The sequence below is a fragment of the Dermacentor silvarum genome, chromosome 5 (genome assembly GCF_013339745.2).
Source record: "Dermacentor silvarum isolate Dsil-2018 chromosome 5, BIME_Dsil_1.4, whole genome shotgun sequence".
Taxonomy (NCBI): Eukaryota; Metazoa; Arthropoda; class Arachnida; order Ixodida; family Ixodidae; genus Dermacentor; species Dermacentor silvarum.
Window position 1 is genome coordinate 103,177,225 of NC_051158.1, and position 22,309 is coordinate 103,199,533.

Sequence of the window (22,309 nt, forward strand, 5' to 3'; positions counted from 1 at the left end):
ACCCATTCCAGAGGTTTTGGAGTGTTACTGTTTTTTCGCCGAGTCATTGTCATTTATGCGGAGTCATGCTCATGACTATAACTTCAACCATCATCCTTTAGTGTTTCCTTCACTGAGTGCGCACGTCCGAACCCATTCCAGTGGTTTTAACAGTGTTAATCATTTTTGCTGAGTCATTGTCATTTTTGCGGAGTCATGCTCATGACTATGACTTTCACCATTTTTGTTTAGGGTTTCCTTCACTTAGTACCCATGTCCGAACCCATTCTAGTTGCATACCAAGTTTACGAAACGACCATGAGAGCAGCAAGACGTAGGGGGCTGTTTCATGACCTAACTGACACGCATATACTCACTACTATAACTCTTGTCTACACTCTTGTCATACTATGCCAATTGTGGTACCCACCAAGCTAACGAAATGACCATGAGAGCGCCAAGACGTACGTGACTAGATAGATACTGTTAAAGTGGCAAATGTTCACCAAGAAATGCTTCGCATTTGACACCGAGCGTGCACTCTATGATGTCGTGGTCAAGCTGGCAATTATGTCAACTTGGCCTAAAATTTTGAAGAAATGAAATGCGCGGAATTCGCATTACGGGTATCATTTCGTGCTATGAAACGCAGGCAGACTTAGAGTGTCAGAGATTGTCTACGCCACATCGTAAAAATAGTGAGATGACACATATAAATGGCATTTCGCATTTTCATTGGACAGTCTATGTTGCTACGAAGTTCGATCACAAGCGTGAAAAGGTGAACACTGAGCGACTGAACGTGAATGGGCTCTTCAAGTGCATTGTGCTGTTTTTTTTAAGTGCTATCTTATCTGTCGTACACATTTCAACCTGCCCAGCACTGGTGTATTGGTTTGTTTATTTCGGTACACTAAATTGGAATATATATTTCTCGAATAATGTAATCGAACCAGACTAGGCAACATATTTATTGTGCCACTATTAGAGTTTATATTGCTGTAATCCTATCTAATCTAGAACTTTTGTATTCAAAAACTGCTTAAAAAACTGAAAACGCATTCACGCACATTGAATATGCAGGTACGATCCCACGAGACTGGCCCTAACCTATTGGTTTTACGTCATGGGGAGATACCCTGATATCCAGGAGAAAATGAGGACAGAGGTGTTGGACGCTTTCAAAAAAGAGGTGAGTGCATCTTTAATGTTTGCTTTGAAGCAGAGCACGAGACGTCTAATACTTATTCTCTAACGTTGAATATATTCAATGAGCAAGTCTGTATACAAAAACAAAGAAATAAATATAAGATGCTTATGTAATCAAGCTGACGGACAACCATGCAAGCATGGAAACAATTTCAGTTTTGCCACACCGTAAGTGAGGCCGGCTAGACCACTAAGAGGTTAGGACAGTTCTAGTTTTGTTTCTGATAATGACACACTAATTCGTTGTGAGACTGACACTGACAAAGTTCTAAAACTTAAGCCCCTGTTCCATCCTCGGGAATAAATTTTGCTACTCAGTTCCTGTATCATATTGCTGTTATCAGAGTTGAATTGTAAGCAATGCGGTACTCCAAGTTTCATTCACTGAAGCCCTACAGTTAGGTGCTGGAGACAAAATGCCCGTAATTTTAAAGCGGAGGTTTCTTTTCCTCTTCCTTTGACTTTTCCATGGCTATTGTTGCTTTCTTGCACTCCACGTCGGGGGTGATTTAGAGAGTAAAGGAAGAAGCGTGGCGGAGAGGAAAGGTCATGCGAGAAGCTCGTTTCGACTTTTCCATCGCGTCACATATGAACAATGCCCTCTGGAGCTCCCCTGGGCGTCGTCACAATACCCTATTGACCGCTGCAATTATCCGTGAACCCCCGCAAAAGTATTGCAGAAACTGACTGCAGAGATTACCTTACGTCTAACGTGTCACAGTCCAGAGGCGCGGTACATATAATGCTTGGGAGGAGGTAGGGAGAAGAGGCAGATAATGAGTAGAACCGTCGCAGCCAAAAAAAAAAACGAGTAACTAACAGCATTGGCATTTTTCGATCGCCACTGGCACATATGAGGGGGGGGGGGGTGCAGAGGGAAAAGGTGACGTCAGAAGGCTAGGAAACGCTACTACAAGATACGACAGTGGTTGCGGACCAACTGCATAAATTTAAGTTCCAGATATGGTACGGTGCATTTTAGCGCTTTCTGAAAAAGAAACGCCCTGCAAATTTGACAAGCGGACAAGTCGCGCACGGCGTGCAGACGCAAAGCCATATTGGAGCACCGTAGCGTCTATGCGATGTAAGCGTTCGCACGTTAATCAACACTTCTGTGCTGCACCACGTTAGCTTTACGGCTATGTCTCGAGGATGGGGTTCGATCCCAACCCCGGCAGCCTCATTTCGACGGGGGCGAAATACACCAACGCTCGTGTACTCAGACACGTATACTCGTATACACAGCACGCTCGTGTACTTAGATTAAGGTGCGCATTAAAGAACCCCAGGGGTTCAACATCATTCCGTACTTCGCCACTACGGCGCGCTTCATAATCAGATTGTGGTTTTGGCAATTTGCATCCCCATAATTTAATTGAACTTCAAAACTTCTGTCACGACGCGACGTGCCGTGAGGAAACGACAATGCTAACCTTTTCGAAGGTTATGAGCAATGGCGCACGACACCCGCTCAAGCAAACACTTATCGCGGTGTTCTGTGTGCTACGCAGACAAACAGCAGTGGTGCACGCAGGGTAACGTTTAACATTAACTCAACACTCTCGTATTGAACTAAACGCCGAAGAAATGAAACTTTCGCTGTCGAGTTCTCCACTAATTATCGTCAATCAAAGTAAACGGCAGAGAAAGCTTCGCTTACGTCGATGCGTGGGATCCGCATATTTTAGGTACGTGCATTTTGAGACACCTGGAGCTATACAAATCCAGACAACAGTGCGAAGTTTTTTTTCTATGCTCAGAACTGCTTGCTTATAATCATTGTGAAATTCTGATAGAATGGGTGTCGATATTGCCGTGTACCGATGCTGCATAGGCTCTTTCAGCCAAAAGGTGGTCCATCGGGGAAAAGCGCACTCACGATTTCGCAGTGCTGCGACTTTACTCTTGAAGTGCTGTACTCGCGGTAGAATTGTTGTTGCGCTGTTTTGTCTCGCTCAACTTGTAGTGTGTGCTGGTGACGTGGAAACGAACCCAGGACCCGATAAGGTGGACCAGGTTCTTGACGCTTTGAAGGAGGCTAACTTAGCTCGAGATAAATTCCAGAAAGAAATGTCTGCCAAGATTAAAGACATCCACGTACACGGGTATCACTGACATCAAGAAAAGGCTTACGAAGGTGGAAACAGCGCTTGGGGAATTCGGAAGTAACACGACTTCTATACGTGATGTCACAGAATCTGTCAGAACCATTAAAGATGAACTTTCGACTTTTTCGAGTAAAAATGGTACTCAAGCAAATTTGGTCCAACTTGTTGATGACATGAATAATAGGATGCGCCGCAAGAACTTGATATTCAAAGGCCTGCCTGAGAAAGAAAAGGAAAGTTAAGAGGTATCGGAGTCATTAATTGTTGATTTTTGTAAGAACCATCTGGGCGTCGAAATCAGTGACATAGAGCGGGCTCATAGTGTTGGCCACCGTCGAGAAGGATACAACAGTCCTCTCATTGTTAAATTCCTTAGTTATAAAACAAAAAGTCAAGTCCTTGACAATGCATTCAGACTATAAAACTTAAAGTCAAGCTTAGTCTGGATTGAAGAAGACTTTTCGCCGCGCGTTGAATTAGCCCGAAAGAAGCTTCGTGACTACGCGCGCGAGAAACGTGGCCCAAACGAGAAAATGAGGATGAATTTCGATACGCTTGTTCTAGGCAACAGGCGTTACCGATATGATGATGTCACTGACAGTGTTTTCACGATACCTCCAGAAAAGCGAACACCCTGACAACTTAATCGTTCGGAAATAGCTACGCAGGCGCCCAACTGCTCGATAATCTATGCCAATTTCCGCAGTATCATACACAAGCAAGACCATCTGGATGATTTTGTTCATACGTGTTCTGCTGATATCATTATCGGCACAGAAAAGTGGCTAACTCCAGACATTGAAACCGGTGAACTTCTTATATCTAACAGGTTTTCCGTGTTTCGCAAAGATAGACTCTACGGGAAGGGAGGTGGCGTACTGATCGCTGTAAAAAAACACATTCGATCTAAGCCAGTTTTTATTGATACCTCTCTTGAAACTTCATGGGTCGTGTGCTATCTACAGCATGTAACGCTTGTAATAGGTGCTTGTTACAGGCCCCCTAATTATCATGAAAACTTTGTTGAAGAGCTCACCGATGTGATTGCTTATGTTCAAAGCAAATTTAATGCGCAGGTTATATTGGCTGGAGATTTTAACTACTCTGGGATCAATTGGTTATCTCTACCGCCAAGTAATACTGGTAAAAATCGGGAGTGCACCGATTTCATTGACATGTTATCATTCTTTGAAATGACGCAATTGATCTATACGCCAACACGTGGTGACGGGATCCTTGATTTATTGATTACTACGCATCCCGATCAAGCTACTGCAAACGTCCTGGAACAGATAAGTGACCACAGAGTTATTCACTGTCTGATTAAAACGAAAATCAATAAACAACAGTCCCATACTAAAAAAATACACGACTTTTCTAAAGCTGATCTTGATAAGGTAGAAAACGAAATGGAGAAGTTCTATTCAGAGTTTTTGTTGACATATGAAGATCATTCAGTTCATGAAAATTGGGCATTGTTTCGAAATCATGTGAAAAGGCTACAGGAAATATACGTTCCAAAAAGGGTGACCACCGAGACTAAAGAAAAACAGTGGTTTACCAGAGATGTCAAACACTGCCTGAATAAGAAAAAACGTCTGCACGCAAAAGCAAACCGCACCAAAGCAAAAAACGATTGGATTGGATACTTTAACATGGCGAATATTTGCAAGCAGAAAATTAAGGATGCCAAAGACAAGTACTTTGATACGGACATGCCAAACTTCCTGAAAAACAACCCAAAGAAATTTGGGAAGGTGATATGCCCTGAGCCTTCGAAGGAATTACCTCAGCTATGTTCATCGGATGGTTCTCCCTTGAGTGCAACTGATTTGTCGCATGCCTTTAATTCATATTTTTGCAGCGTTTTTGTGAAAGAAAAGCCCCTTAATATTGACGGGATGAGCAATAATAGTGCACCTGATTGTGATGCCTCTCCAATGCCTCGTATAACTATAACATCGAATGGAGTTGAAAAAGCTATAGAACGTTTGCCATCATACTCGAGTCCTGGTCCCGATGGTATTAGCACACAATTACTAAAACTTACTAAGCATTACTCGGCACTTACACTTGCGCTTATTTTCCAACAATCGTTAGATACGACTCAAATCCCTGATGAATGGAAACTTGCTCACGTGGTGCCGATATTTAAAACGGGTGATAAGAATGAAATGACAAATTATCGTCCGATATCCTTGGCATCTGTCACTTGCAAGCTGTTAGAACATATTCTGTCATCTCAAATTATGGAATATATGGTCGACAACAAAAATTCCATTTTCAAACCAACATGGTTTTCAAAGGGGACGCTCTTGTGAGACGCAACTTATCGAACTAACTACTGAAATTCACACCAACCTGCATGAACTAATATAAACTGATGCAGTCTTTATTGACTTTGAAAAAGCCTTCGACAGGGTTGGCCATAAACGTCTGATATATAAAATGAGTCTTCTTCAAATAGAAAATAAAGTCAATGACTGGGTTCAAGAGTATCTATGTGATAGGCACCAAGCGGTAGTGATTGAAAACGTTGTGTCAGACTTCGAGCCTGTCACGTCTGGTGTACCCCAGGGCTCAGTATTGGGGCCAACGTTGTTCTTCATTTTTATCAACGATATTCACATTGGTATTAATTCAAAAATTCGTCTATTTGCTGACGATTGCGTTATTTATCATGTTGTTACTGACTATAGCACATGTGAAGAATTAGATAATGACTTGCGGAAATTAAGTGAGTGGTGCCGTGATTGGCAGATGAATATTAATACCAAGACAACAAAACTAATGCGGTTTACTACTTGTAATAACTTTGTGTCGCACACATATACAATAAATAATGAGGCAATTGAACCAGTTGAGTCATTTAATTATTTAGGTGTTCATTTAACTTTTAATATGACCTGGAACACACATATTGACTGGGTAATTGGAAAATCAAATCGGACTCTTGGCTTTCTACGACGCACACTGCGCCAAGCTAATAAGGACACAAGACTTCTTGCCTACAAATCAATAGTTCGATCCAAACTTGAGTATTGTTCAGTTATTTGGAACCCTCATCAAGCATACCTCACGAAGAGGCTAGAATCATTACAAAACAAAGCTGCTAGGTTCATCGTGTCGGATTACTCTTCCTATTGAAGTGTATCTAAAATCAAAGACAGCCTTGACCTTGCAACAATAGAAAGAAGACGGAAGGCATCTCGTTTAATATTCTTTCATAAGATATACCACAACCCTACACCTTACACTGCCACAATAATAACAACGCCAGTCGCAATGTTTCCACGCTTGGACCACTCTTTTAAAGTTCGTCAACCATTTGCCCGCACCGACCTACTTCGTTTTTCCTTTCTGCATTTGGCAATCCAGGAGTGGAATCAGTTGCCGAGATCAGTAGCTGAAGAAGAAAATGCCGATAAATTTTCAGAAGCACTAAATCAATTCTTATCGCTTACCAAAAGCCATTGACATAACCACAAAGATGTTCGGTAGTTTTGACACGTGCGAATGGCATGTCTTCTAACTTTCATTACGGTGTGTTTCAGTTATTGTGTCATGATGTATCAAATAAATCATCGCACGCTTCAGTATCTACATGTCGAAATTGCTGTATTGCTTTCTGTAAATATTTCTGTTTTTCGTTTGCATATTCCCACCTTATTGGACGAATTCTATGTATACTTTATTATGCAAGAGCGTTTATGCAAGTGTTATTAGCACCGCTATATTCTTTGTTGTGTGCATGTAACTTTTAGTGTTCATTGTACTAAAAATGTCTGCCCCCCCCCCCCCCTATGTAATGCCCGATGGGCCTTTAGGGTAAATAAAAATATAAAAAATATATAACATGCTGTTCTGTGCAATAATGCAAGATAGCACTCTCTTCAAACGCGCAATCGCCTGTTGGGTGTGTTCAGATAAGGACAGACTAGAAGGCGTCCCGACCATTTTTAGTTTTCAGCGAAATTCTCATATGAAGTAGGAAAATGTCTTTGTAGGAAGCAACAAACCTTTGTCTGGCGAAAATTTCTATGTATTTCTTGAAAAAAAATCTTATTTCACTAAAGGGGAAAAAGCGCGTTTTAACGACTTGCCTATTTTACAAATTAGAAGGACTATCGTTTTAATATGAGGGCATTCTGTCACGGCGAAATTTTTAAAGTAAATCTATAGCATTAGTAATAGTGGTCCACGGGAAAAGAAAATTGCCATACTTAGGTATTTAAGCAATTGCCTCTGACTGAACCCCCAATCAGGGTTATTTTTTTTTTTTCGCCATTTTAGCTCAGGAGATGACACTGAAAAATATTTTTGATGGATCTTCAAAAGGTATTTCGCAATCTAAAAAGAACGTATGCAGCTGCGCAGGCATTTAGTTGTTTATCAAATACCAGAAATTACCAAATTGCAGAAACAGCGTGCATTGGTATATGTTAAAGACGTTTAAAAAATAGCCATCGCCGATTTTTTGTGAAATTTCTTAGAATACCCACACAGGACTAATAAATCTAGTAGTGCAAAGACGTTCTGCACTATTTCAGTCTAAGTGATAAAATGGAGCCTATCTTAAAATGCATGTATGGTTATCTCCACGATGTGTCTTTTTCTATCTTAATAAAATAGGAATCACACTCATATTTAAATGTGGACTCATTATTTTTGCTGTAATAGAGAAGAGTGACTCACATTGTGTCTTTTTTGCATTATTTTATCCACCAAATGGGTTGAGTTTTCAAGGCTGCTATGCACAGCCATGGACAAATGAAACAAAAACAAGAAATTAATTTATAAAGCAGAACACCTCTCTTCCTAAAGTTAGGACTCCACAACACACTGGACGAACTCATAGAAGCGCAACAAACATCCCAGGTGGAACGACTAACCAAAACCAAAACAGGACGCCATATACTACGCAAGCTAGGAATGAATTACCACAATCAATACGGGGAAAACAGGACGATAACGAGAGAAATTCGCGACAAACTCCTAGTAACAAATATACCCAAGAACATGCATCATGTTTACAAAAAGGGCAGAGGCACGAGTAGAGCAGAGAAAATGATCCGAAGCTATGGCTCAGACGACAGAGCAGCCTTCGTAGACGCGGCTGAATACCCACACAGAAATAGATACGTGACAGTAGTCGTAAATCACACGCAAAAGCCCCTTACAAGCGTGTCAGTTAATACCAAACATTCCGAGACAGCAGAAGAGGTAGCCATTGCACTAGCATTGGTCTCCACAAACGCTCAATACATAACTAGCGATTCTCAGGCAGCCATTAGAAACTATGCTAAGGGTAGGATCTCTCCTGAGGCGTGGCGCATCATCATAGTCAACAAAGCAAAATTCTCTAACGCAGAGAAGAACGGCAGGCAATTGCTCTGGTTCCCAGCACATACGACTCCAGGCATTCACGCGATCAACCCCAACGAAGTAGCACACCGCGAAGCTCGAGGTCTTACTCGCCGAGCTGAGCAAGGAGTGACTTCCATCGGTCAGGGGAACGCGGAGGAGGAGATCTGGAGAGAAAAAGACAGATTAACAAGATTTAGCGATATTACAAAATTCTATCAAAATCAAAGGCGAATATTACCACCGCCTCATACTAAACTGAACAGAACTGTGTCCGTTGCTTGGAGGTGATTACAAACAGAAACCTATGTGAATCCCGTGCAGTTAAAGACTTTCTACCCCGAGATATACGCCAGTGATATATGCAAGCTATGCAAGTCTGCTAGAGCCACCCTTCAAAACATGTTGTGGGGATGTAAAATATATCAAGAAAAAATGGCAGTCTCCCCGGAAAGTCTACGGGTGCGGTGGTCGGCCACGCTACTCAGCTCAGAACTCCTAGACCAACTTTGGGCCGTCCAGCGAGCCATGGATGCCGTGCGGGAGCAACAGCTCCCAGTAGCCATCTAGGCGGCCCCAGGCCCGGGCCTCCCGATCGCCGGATTTCAAATAAAGTTATGTCACTCACTCAACACCTTTCGCAAGTACTAACTCGAGAGCGCGATTTCACACCGCTACTTATAGGGTTGCCAAAGATGGTGCCGAATACGGTTACCAAAGATGGTGCCCGAACGGGTGCCGAATCGTTCTTATTTTCACCAAATTTTTCGTTTTATATTTTTATAGGCTATGACTCAAAGATGGAGACCTGTGCCGCTGTTTCTTGAAGCTGCCGATTTGTCTCAGGTTTTCGTAATTTCTGATGATCGTCAATGTGTTTGGTCAACCGCCACACTTCCACGACTGATATATCTTCGCGGCCTTCCTCTTGGTGCCATTTGCTGCCTCCAAGGCAAGGATCATGTTCGCCTTCTGCTCATTAGAGAAAGACCTGGCGACTGGGACGAAACAAAACGCACTTTTAAACCTCTGCGCTGACGTTGTCAACTCGAATTTAGGTTGATAGGTGTTGAGGCAAAAAAAAAGAAAGAACCATCCGTGCACTTCTAAGCTAAGACAACATCTATCAACAGCTATCTGACAACAGACAACGGCCGGGGCGTGGCAGGTGAGGCACTAGCTCGATCACGGTGTTTTACTTTTTTCCGGTATTTCCGCGCACAGCTCTAAAAGCACCACACACGTTATTGTAGGCGCTTCATGACTAATTGCAGCTCGGTGCAATGCACTGCTGAGGCGTTCAGTACGTCGTCGTGCGTTTGTACCGCAAGCGTCGGTATAGGTCACTGAGACATGACTTTGGCAAAATCATAAGAGGCGCGCACACGCGGTCAAACTCCTGGCGTAATGAAACGAATCGAGGCGGAAAGCTTCACGTGGGCAGTTTTTAGGACGCTTTTCGTGCACCTACGTTCGGTATCGGAGCGACAAAGGGCAATTTTTTGTCCGTGAATATCTGAACAACCGACGGCGTTTTTAAAACCACATAACGTGCTTTTGCCTTCTGCGGCGTCCTCCTCCAATAGTAGCATTGCCACATTACCGTTAAAATGAGTAATTAAGAAGGTCACTAACCAATCTTACTTAATTAGCAAACGGTCTTCAACGGCGCCTCCACCATCTAGTGTCCACCGTGTTGAAAGAGTAAATATTGAAGGAATTTCATCATTGCATCAGTCAAATCCTAGTTTTAAAATAATGTTTTCGTTAAAATAGATCACATGTTATATCATCAAACATATGCGTGGAGATAGCGACCGACCCGACAGCAGACAGGCGGCCACGCCAAACCCGAGAAAGTAGGCAAACAAAGCTTCGCTTTAAAATCTAACACTCCACTCTGCCCCAGGACTCCCCCACGGGATTCTCTAAAGTGTAAGGTCAGTCGCCTTCCTGCCTGATCCACACAAAGCGTACTCAACAACGTAATCTGAAGGTAAATCTGCTTCATATACGCTGTGAACAAATTTGCTACAATGTATTTGATCTCCCAGATGGTTTATCGCCAGAGGTCTGCCCAGATAGTCCACTGAATGCAAAGCTTTCGTCGAGCATAGAGGCGCAGGAAACATGAGTACCGAGTCTGAACGCAAGTGTATATTTGGTACGTAAGTAGGCACGATGATCTTTAAACATTACGGCGACTATATTTGTTTCGCAGGAGTGGACGTGGATAAAGCACCGTTTTTCACACTTCTCACTTGCAGTTTTTGACAGCGAAGCTGCTTAAGCTACCCGTAAAACGTATGGTGTTTCACAGAAAGCCAGCCGCGCCGTAGCCATGGCAACCAGCGACGCCACAGCTGTTAGAACACTAGAGCTGGCGCAACCTACCGCCTGTGTACTGAGCATGCGCCGACAGCGAACGCAGTTTCCCGCGTTCGCGCCTGGGAAACGCGGACGGCGTGCTCGGCAGCAGCTCGGAGACACTGCGCGCAAACGGTTTCCGTCGCCGCGCCGAGATCTACGCATGCGCCATGATAACGATTGGATCTGAGCATGCGCTGACCTTAAAGCATCAGCTACGTAGGCGTGTGCGCGGCGGCGCTCGATCTGTAGAAGCCATGGGACGCCCAAAGATAGTTCGTACTCCCGAAGAAGACGCCGCGCTTCGCGATAAATTCCGGAAAATGCTGGGGATCACTTGGTAGAGCCCAAAAGCCCAAGCCCAAAAGCCCAAGCTTAAAAGCCAGGACTAGCTTGGTGCCCATCATCTCCGCTGTCTCTTTAGCATTGCGCCCGCAGTGCAAGCTCGCTATTTTTTTCATTTGTCTTATTTGATTTTTTCCCTGTGGCATCAAATGTTTGGTGCATGCAAGTTATAACTACACGTGTAGTTGGTTATGTCCGATGAAATCTAACAAGGATGTATGGTGTAGACCATAGACCCACCTTCACTTGGCAATTGAACCATCCAAAATTTTCAACACATAATCTTTACTTTGTGTCATAGCCAATAGTTGTGACAAGCGACGTCGCGTGTCGTAGAAGGTGCGCTCGCCATTGTGGATCGATGTCTATATGGCCTTCAGCATGTATGCATGAGGTAGTGGGCTCGGTTTGAGGCCTCAGCGACTGCATTTCAATGATGGCGAAATGCCATAAAAAAGGAGATTGGTGTATTTAGATTTAGGCCGCGTTAAAGTAGACCAGGTGGTTAAAATTAATCCGAAGCCCTCTATGAACTACGCCGCCTCTCGTGACTGACTGTCCAGCTTCTGGATGTATAACGACACAATTTACTTATTATTGCAGTTAGCTTGTCTAGGGTGATTCGTTCATGTTTAGGGGGCTGACTTGGCTCGCTGGTTATATGGCACGGGGTATGTGTCGTTATTCAATGCTATTCAATGAACCTCTTTGATGCCAACTTGAAGCACTGGGTAAGGCAATATGGTGCGTCCTACTCTTCAAAAGACATGACGCCAAGTTGGCCCACTTGGTGTGCACCAATACGTACGAGCCGCTATTCAATGAAACAGCTCTGAGACCAACTTGGGTAACTGACCATGCGCCACGGTGACCGTGGAGCCCTTCAGTGACACTAGTTAACATGTGTCACGCCAGCGTGCAGTGTTGGAGGGTATGTGCCCGTGCTTATGTGCCACTGTTCAATGAAAAGGAGACACGTGGAATTTTCACTTAGCAAAACGGATGCGCAGGCTTTGAAAATGGTGGGTAATGGATAAAGAAAATTCGGTGGCAATTTGGCGGTAAATGCGAGAGAATTGTGTCAGCGTTACGTCACACCTCTTCGAGGTGCCGGATCCATGATTTAAACCGCGTCCACCACATTGCAAGGTGTTGTGCAAGGCCAGGCCATTCCGCACACGTCTGCCTCGTCGATGAGCTCAGTGCAACTGGCGATGATCCGGATAGATAAGAAGCCAACAAACGAAGGCACCAAGGAGAGCATGGAGGAAATTACTTGTAATTAGTAATTGAATTAAAGAAATCATAAATTAATGGAAATTACACTGGATGAAAAAATGCCTGGCCGCAAGTGGGGCACGAACCCATGTCTTCGCATTACACGTAATAGGCGTCACATACACGTGACGCCTGCAGTTGAATGGATGTTCAATATCCACCGTCAAGGCCGTGAGTGGTGGCGCTGGCTAACACGCCGAGGTTTAGTTCTAGGGCTTCTAGCAGATAAACATACATACCCCAGAAAGGGGATTGGAAAACGGCGCCGTGGTAGCTCACATGGTAAGAGCATAGCACTCGTAATGCGAAGACGTGGGTTCGTGCCCCACCTGCGGCCAGTTGTTCGCGCTTTCATTTCCATCATTAATTTATCATTTCTTTAATTCAATGACCAATTCTAAGTAATTTACCCTATGCTCACCTTGTTGTATTTGTTTGGCGGCTTCTTGTACTATGCCTAATAAAAATCAGGGCCTCAGTTTCCTGTCTTCTTGATCATATATATATATATATATATATATATGTGTGTGTGTGTGTGTCTGTGTGTGTGTGTGTGTGTGTGTATACATACGCACAAGTTGGAATACGCTAGCGCAAGACAGGGGTTATTGGAGATCGCAGGGAGAGGCCTTCGTCCTGCAGTGGACATAAAATATAGGCTGATGATGATGATGATGATATACGCACACACTACTTGACCGGCATCCCACACTTAATACTCGACATGACGACACTCCCCATGCTTACGCATTATTAATTATAGTGGCATCGAGCAGACGTTACGAAATTGGCGCCAATGCCTCCTGCAACATAAATTGGCTAGCGCTGTGAAAGCGAGAAGATTGTGTTGTGTGAAAGAACCTTTGAGATTCAGCTGAGCCCTTCTCACAGCGCTAATGCATGGAATTTACATGAAGTTCGTTGACCAAAATGTGTTTCGCAAGCTGTTTGATTACATTTTATTGTTTACAGGGTGGCGAACTGTCCATGCACACCCTTTTGAATCTTCCCTACACAAACCAGGTCATATCTGAGACACTCCGGATGTATCCGCCACTTGTCACGTAAGCAACAGAAATTGTAATCATACATTCAGTTTTTCGACCTTTTCGTTTTTCTGATTGCATATAAAATAAATTGTGATATTCGAACACAGAGTACACAGTTGTGCAGTACAACTGTTTTGGCTAAGCACTACGAATTAGACGTAAATTGCAGTGTCCCTTACGTGTATTTCAACGAAGATAGCAATTAAGTCTTGAAACCAGTTTATTGCAAATAAAACGTTTATTATTCAACTATGCTTCTTAGGACCGGCAGATGTTACTTATCTTTAGAAAATCGGCAGAATGATTCTCTGTCTACCCAAATTAGAAAATCATTTTTCAAATAGTTTGAATTAAAGCCGACTTTTGGTATTGCAGCCTCAAAGGGCTCGAGGCATGTGCACTTGGCAAAATCATGACACTAAAAGCCCATTTTTGATATACTCGTATGCATAGCAAGAAGTATCAATAAATGCATTCAATAAATAAATGCATTCATGATCCAATAAGCGTTGTTTCGCAGCGCGTATTCAGGATTTCTGGAAAAATTGTGTGCAACGCCCATGTGTTCTGCAGCACATTCATTGACGGATTAATCGAAACTTGAACAGTGATCAGTATTTTCGAAACAAAAAGATGACTTGAGTGCTGGCTGGTGTCCCAGGTGACCGAACATTTTTGTCGATGTTTTAGCCAAAATGATAATGCCGGAGTATTCAATTAGCATTGCAAAGATTTCTCAGCTGCACTGACAAGCTTGAAGCTGTGGGGCTAATACCCAACAGCTGTGCGGGTAACATCAGTGTTTCCCACAACAAAAAAGCGACCCGCCGTGGAAAATGACTGGCTCTTACGTTCTGCTGTTCATAAAGACGTCGCCGTTTCGATTTGCGATGCAGTCGACGCACTCGGATGACTGCACAATTAACAACAAAAGGTCGCACCGCAAGCTTTAGAGTCCGGTTGTAGTTAGGCTGACGTATTCTCTTGTCCTGCACTACGGAGAGTCTCAAATCAATATTGTGGCAATTGGAGATGAAAACACCGAACATGAGTTCAGGCGTGCGATCCTCGTGTTGTTAAAAGTGTTAAAGCTTGTGTCACTCAGCAACATGAAATATCTGCGAATAATCACGGTCGCAAAGATGTGACACACAGTACTGGAAACATACACGTCAGGCCTTGGCAATATGCGTGATCACAAAAATGGTGCATGAGGTAATAAATGTGGGGGGCTTCTGGCGCTCATGAATACTGTGAGCTTTTGACAAACACATTTTTTCGCCTCGTCATCACAGCACGTTCAACACACCGCAAAGCGTGATCAAATAAATATGTTAGAATAAACAGCACTAAATTTTCAAACGTTGCTACCGATTCAGTAAAAACAAAATAATTTGTGCCGTAATGAGGTATGTTGTACATTATGAGTAGGTGTTGTGCTGTTATTTCAACCGTAATTATTTTTCTTGGTGTAAATGCAGGCTCATTGCACGAGGATCGGACGAGGACTTCCAATGTGGCAAATACCTGATCAAGAAAGGCATGTCGATTATGTCGCCCACTTACCAGCTGCACTATGACCCTCAGTACTGGACCAACCCCGAAAAGTTTGACCCCGAAAGGTGAACTCTTTTATACTTAATGGTTTACTGAGCAGTATTTTACTGAATAGCTACATCTTTTTCTCTCATTTAGTGGGCTTGCATGAAGTCAGATTGTCGGCTTAAGTGTGCCAGACGCGTTGCATGTTTTCATGACAGAATAAAAATGTACACCCAATACACGGGAGACAGTCAAAACGCTACTGCGCAGAATATCTAAAACAAGATTGTGTATGTTACTGATATTTGCGTGAAACGCGGATAATCTACCTAGTCAAGCGATTCCATCCACCCAGCTAAATTACTTGAATAGCAATACATAACTTCCATGGCCATGTAACCGATCAAGCAATGAAATAAATGTATTTACAAACTTAAGATCCAGCAAACTTCCGTTTAGACATGAACTACACTCTACCGATACATTATTTAAATAATCTTTGTAGAGCACATTTCAAAAAATCCGAATTGTGCAATGGGTCACATTGATTTCGCAGAAATTGTTATACTAGTACAGGTTTTATTATACCCAACTCAAATTTTTCAAATAAATATCGTTTGTTCTCTAGTTATTATATTCCGAAATATGATTTCTCGCAATTTGCGGTACAAGTCGTCATTCGGATAGCGATTCAGGTAGAGACGCCATGTCAATGAATCCGGTATTAACTTTGTATCTCGCTTTATGTTCTAGTGGCTTATTTCTAGCGCTCAGGTAATATACACAGGAATACAGAGCAAACGGTTCAATATATAGTTTCTGACATTGTGGATCCGTCTCGCGCGATCTTTAAGTAGGCATACAATAAGATGTGACACAATGTGAATTACTCTCAGCGTTGTAAAGTATCGCCGTAGGTTTGAACATGGTCGTGGTGTATATGAGTACGCTCGGACGCAGGTTCAGCCCGGAAAACAAGCACCTGGTCAACCCCATCGCCTACCAACCCTACGGCCTCGGTTTGCGCATGTGTATCGGCCACCGCCTTGCACTGGTCGAGCTACCTTCGGTCACCGCTCAAGTCTTGCGTCACTTCCGCATCAGTCTGGGACCCAGTCAGGCGGTAAGCCAAAAAGAGCAAGCCTAACGCCCCAGCCTTGTCACGCTTTGCAGATGTGTCTCCTTTTTCTGTGGAGCAATAATGGCATGAATCCATTATTACGCGTTTAATCTTTACTAACGATGGCCAAGATTCCATTTCAAATACATTTGTAGCGTTTTCGGCTGAACGTGCTCAGCGTTCGGTTCGCTATCACTCGCTGTGCCGCCGATATAGACAGTGTGCAACGAGACGGTGGCGCAGCCCTGGCGGCGCAGTATGGAGATGACTCGAGTGCTAGCCTAAGTAGACGACGGCAAGCGAGAGCAGCGCGTGTGCTGTAAACAATGAGCGCTGCAAAATTTTGCAGATGACATGAAAACTCTTGCCTCCACTTGCGTAGTAAAACCTTGATTCTGGTTTCTACGGTAACTCAAGAATCACCGAGAGCGACATTGTTAGCGCCGCGCTTTTTTTCAGCGAGAGCGATCTTTGCGGTGTCCAGTTGCTTGCAACTCGATCTCTCATTTTTAAGGCTTAGGCATGAGTCTAGACCACGGAAGTCTAGACGTACCAATTTTGCGTAGGCTAATTAGGTGCCTTTATGTGTTAACGTGGAGTTAAGTATGTTAGCTCCATACTTAGTTGTAAATATTCGACAAAAATAGGCATTTATAAATATATATATATATACCAAAATGCCTAATTTTGTCGATTTCTCTCGAAGATTTTCGAGACAGTTCTTCAAGAAAGAAACTGTTGAGGCCGCAACCGAAACTTTCCATCTGTAAATGTTGCATAGTTAGGGCGTGGGATATATATATATATATATATATATATATATATATATATATATATATAATGCACCCACGCCCTACCTATGGAACATTTAAGGATGGAATATTTCGTTTGCGGCCTCAAAATTTAATTTCTTAAAGAACTGTCTCGAAAATCTGTGATAAACGCCAGAACTCAAAGGTGGCGAATTTAGCTTCGAATTGTAACCTTTTCTTATTTTACATTATCTGCTGCAGCTGTTGGTAAGGGTACCATCACTAGAGAATATTACACCGCGAACAACGACGGCAGATTGACATTCTTTGCAAAGCCTTCGTGTCAAAAGTTATGGATCGTACGGCGCGGTTATCACGCTCGCTTATCGTCGTCTGTCACGGGCCCACAGCTTAGACACTGCAGTGCACTATCATACCAAGTACAGCTGCATGATTACATTGTATGCCGAGGCATTTGTTCCGCATGCGAACGAAGTGCTGGTTATAGTTTACATTCAGATTGGAACAATTGCGGCTACGAAGGCTTGCTCAACAGAGCTATGCCAATTCCTATCTTGTGTGCTACGGTCCTTCTAGCCAGTAGCAGCGAGCACAGTTGGGCAAAATTGTAGCGGCCAGGGCAACCCACGTTAATTTAAGCTTGTTTAGTAGTTATGCCCATTTTAGCGTCGACGATTAATGTACTATCCGTTCCATAAACTTTATTCTAAGCACAATTGCTTTGTTGGTCCCTTTCAATGCTGCGCCCATGTGCACTAGTAATACCTTCACGCCAGTCGCAATTTAGAATTCACGTGTTAAATGTGCCAGCTCTTTTCGCCTAGAATTGAAGCATTCAATCTGGGTTACTGCCTGCTTTAAAACGCCATAAAGCAATGCTATTCCAGCGAATACGGCCCGCCGAGAGCATACGTAAATATTACAGTGCGCAGTCGTCTTTAGTTTGCCCCATTTTCGGTCGTTATAATGGTTTTCAGCTGTTGAGGTTGGTGCTGCGCCAGCACGGCGTACCCGTCAATTCCCAACGCAATAGTTACGAGCCTTCACGGGAGAACACATGGGTTCTGATGTCTGCGAACGCATGGCCGCCAGGATAAGGAGGCACTCCGCAGCACGCCACGTAACGCCTGGAGGCCGTTAGCGGCACGGACGCGAGGAGCCGCCGGCTAGGTGACTATTTGTCGCCGACTCGTTTCAAACGGGATGCCAAAAAATGTCACAGTTTCGCCCTAAGGGCGAAGCGATGAATGCGATAGCAACACAGCAATGTCATACGAAGTAAGGTGAGCGGCTTTGGTAGCAATATGAATTGTAGTAAACATGAGCTGATTAAGTAAGCAGGTGTGCTGCGGCGTAAGTAGACCGACATGAAGAGAGACTCGATGACCACGAGAAGGCGCGTGTGAAACGGTGGTGTTGATGAGAAGCGCTTCCCGTGGGCAGCGCGTGCGAAGGGACACACCTGTAGCGCTGCACTGCCGACCCGGGCAGCATTGCATGTGTAGCGTGCGTTGGAAAATGTGGCCCGACTATTACTAACTGATTGAACAAGCGTGGTGTGAGCGCGCACAAACAAACATGAATAGATCACACTGAATGACTGCAGACAACGACTGTCAAAACGCTGGCAGCAAGCGCATATATACGCCGCAGCAGCGGGCGAAGGTACGTGCGGTCTATCGCTTCAACGGAAACTGGGCGGCGAATGCACGGCGCATAAAGGTCAGAGCCGTGTGGAGATAAGAGACGGTGCGGTCGAACGAACGACGAGCGCGGTTGTTGGCAGCGTAGAAGTCCGCCCCCCCCCCCCCCCCCCGCTCCTTCCGGCGCTGGCTTCCCGCTTCCTTGCTTGCGCGCGGGAGAGATAAGAGACTGTGCGGACGAGCGACGAGCGCGGTTGTTGGCAGAGAAGTCGCCCCCCCCCCCCCTGCACCCTCCGGCGCTGGCTTTCCGCTTCCTTGCTTGCGCGTGGGAGATTGAGTGCGTTCGCTCTCCGAGATAGCGCGCGTCCCCGCACGCTGCCTCTGGGGCATACGGCGCGCGGCGAAGATTTTATCTATACAGAACCTCACGGCGACGGCGACGCCGACGGCAGAAATCCGGTTGAAGTGTCCATATAATTGCTATCGCAATAATAAATCATAATCACGGTGTAAAAGAGAAGGTGATCCGACGGCGGCGCGAGGCGCGGCCACTTAGTGTGAGTCTACGCACGCGGTCTGCCGCAAGGGGCAGCACATGTTTTGGGGGCCACTTTTTCGCTCGCTTTGCTGGCGCTTTTATGGGCACGCGCGGCAGAAGTGCTTTATTTCGATGAATATATGTCGTTCGCTTGCTTAAAACGACTCTACTTGGTTGGAGGAACGTCCCTTTATATTTCTGCCGACATTCCGATTGACTCCGACGCGGCGAGCAGCGGTAAGCGCAGCGCGCCGTCTGTTCGAGCAGACGACGCGTCTCAGCCGTGTTCGAAATGACGTTATTTTGACTGTAAGTGGCATGAAACCTTGTACCTGCTCAGGATTTGGCGTCTAAATAACGAAAAATTGCATATCTTTGAGTATGGGTGTTTAAATGCTGACGGAGGTCGTAAATTATCCACTCTTGGTCCGCTGCTCCAAGGCCTCCTGAACACGTGCTGCCCCTAGCGGCGGCGCTCACTTCCGGTCACACGAAGTGTGATCGCCCCAGCGCGGGCGCGCCGTCGGAACACCTATCTTCTTACACCGTGATCATAATCATTGTCATCCGCCGCGCCCCGTATAGGTGTTGCACATTTCCTATGCTGTAGTGGAGCATTCTAGCACCATATAGCTCCGAGGCGCGGACTCAGGCGCAAATCGGACAAGAAGCACACGTGGCTGCCGCCTGCATCCAAAATTGTTAGCGAGGTAACGTTGAGCAAAATGCACCACTTGGTCGGCTAGCAATATTGACGTTCCCTTGTGCTGTGGTAATAGTGCTTGCTTCTACACTATTTCAAATGCCGCATCAACTTGTTGGAGTAATTTTTTTTTTCGGGGCAACGGCGACTACTCCGTAGAATCAGCCACCGCAGCAATTTCAACAAGTTTTCAAATAGGCCTCTATGGAAAAGCCGCAACGTAAGTGTTGCCAGTTTGTAACGATGGGGAAGAACCATAGTGGCCCAACCGCAAGTCACGAAACTAACTGTTTATTGAGCAAACTTGTGCCCGAAAAGACAAGCAACGCGCAGAGCACGAAGCGGCGAGCATGATCGCTGAAGTCGGATCTACGGGTCAGAACATCGGCTATATTACGTGACTCGTCGGAGGTTCCAGCGTAATAGATGGTACTGGCGTACCTTCCGGAAAGCGCAACACCATACGTGTCGCGCATAAAATCTGATACTGAATATACTCGAGGTTGGGCAACAACATAGACAACAAATAGAATCAACAGTAACACTCGAGAAAGTTGCTATGCGTGCAGGCGTATTTTGAGCGGGGCGATAACCTTTGACAGTTGTTAGCGGGTGACAAGTGGTCCCCGGAGGAAGGATAAACAAGTACGCGCGTCAGTAATCAGCGATTAGTAAATATTCTCCCGCGCACTTCACAACAGACTGAAGCACTTCTTCTTTTCGCCTTTCGACGATTTCGCAAATGAAATGCAAGAAAACTTGCAACTAGATCAGAGGGGCCACTTTGGATTTGTAGAATCAGCGTTATTGCAGTAGCTCAAGTCGACAGGTCTTGGCGACCGTTCGTAGGCTCGGTGCGAACCTTCAAATGAGCGCAAAACTGTGCTCTCTCTCTCTTCATCCCTATACCCACTTCCTCCTGTGCAAGTTAGACAACCAGACGTGCGTCTGGTTAACCTCCCTGTCATTCCTCTCTTTTATTTCACTCTCTCCCTCTCTCAGTTCAGATAAAGCCGGCTCTTTGCCTTTGGGATTTCACACTGGGATCACACATGGGATTTCTCTGTGCTCTTCCGTTAATATATATATATATATATATATATATATATATATATATAGCCAAGTGGCCAGCGTGACACCAATAAAACCAGTGTTGCTGATATTGCAGGAAATAAATTATTTGGTGTAATTGCGCTTTCGACCTTGTGAATGCCGTCGTTGAATGCCATAACATATATTGTTCCTTCTTTACAGGGGGAATTGAAGCTGGATACCTACGCTGTTCTCTCAGTGCCCAAGGAAAAGGTGTGGGTGAAAATACACAAGCTAAACAATGTGAAATAAATGGCGCACTTCGTCTGGCGAGATGAAAGAAATCTCTGATTTCTGACAGACCAGATGATACCAGCCATGATGCAAAATTTTGTGATAGGTTCTAAGATCATTATTATTTTATGTGAATACGCGCATGTACAATGTACAGAGAGTGAAATAGGGAGGAAGCACGAGGTTCTAACATAGGGGGGCAGTACTCTGCACTTCCTTACAACACTGACAAAGTATTAAAGCGATGTTTTTTTTTATAACGTTCCTCATGCTTTCCAGCGTCAGCCGCGATGGAGACCTAGTTAAATCTCACCTGTAATATTTCTTTCCATTGTAAAAGCTGATAAATGCTCGGAACTGTGGTAGCTTTATCCGTACATACATCCGTTTATTCCGTGACGCTGACGATGGCCATTGTCGTCATCGACGTTACTGTGTTGCCAAACTACGTCCTCATTAACAGCTTAACCCACAGGGTTAAAAGAAAATTGCGAAGGTCCGATGCCTTTGTCGGAACCGCGAGAACGTGAAGTTTTCGGGGCATTTGGGCCGATGTTGTTGCTTGCATGGCGCTGAGGCCTGATTTTTGTTTCATAGCGCCGACGTTTAATTTCGTCTTTCCGCTTCGGAGGTCTGCTTGGGTACCTCTGTTTGTCTTCTGTCACCACCACTCGAAATTATAGCACATGATTGCCCGTAGAACTTCATGTTAGCTGATTGCTTCGCGTGAATGATGCGGTGATGCATGGCTACGGTGTGTTTGACTTAGCGTTTTGCGCGAAGTACGTGTCGTGTGCTGCGCAAGAGAGAAGCCAAACTTCCATGTCGACGATGCCACGGCAAGTGTATGAGGACAATGGGATAATGCTGAATACAAGATGGCAATGGCGTGACGACGACTGTATAAGAAGCGGTATGGCGAAGATGGCATGACGACCACGGCATGACGAGAGTCGCTGACGAAA

The 22,309-nt window shown here is 44.6% G+C and overlaps 2 protein-coding genes across 2 annotated transcripts in view; both read left to right on the top strand.

The window, feature by feature from the left end:
* Positions 1–22,309, top strand: part of LOC119452527 (uncharacterized) — a 369,508-nt gene that overhangs the window by 31,757 nt on the left and 315,442 nt on the right. The window lies entirely within an intron of this gene.
* LOC119454295 (cytochrome P450 3A43) lies at positions 1,106–21,362 on the top strand. The gene is made up of 5 exons (XM_037716263.2): positions 1,106–1,171; positions 13,623–13,714; positions 15,181–15,321; positions 16,202–16,364; positions 21,273–21,362. Exons 1-5 carry the CDS (start codon positions 1,106–1,108, stop codon positions 21,360–21,362), a joined length of 552 nt encoding a protein of 183 aa, XP_037572191.2.

Coding starts and splice junctions, on each gene's coding strand:
- LOC119454295 (XM_037716263.2), top strand. CDS start 1,106: ATGGGGAGATACCCTGATATCCAGGAGAAAATGAGGACAGAGGTGTTG. Junction 13,715..15,180: donor ATGTATCCGCCACTTGTCAC/GTAAGCAACAGA, acceptor GTGTAAATGCAG/GCTCATTGCACGAGGATCGG. Junction 15,322..16,201: donor GAAAAGTTTGACCCCGAAAG/GTGAACTCTTTT, acceptor GCTCGGACGCAG/GTTCAGCCCGGAAAACAAGC.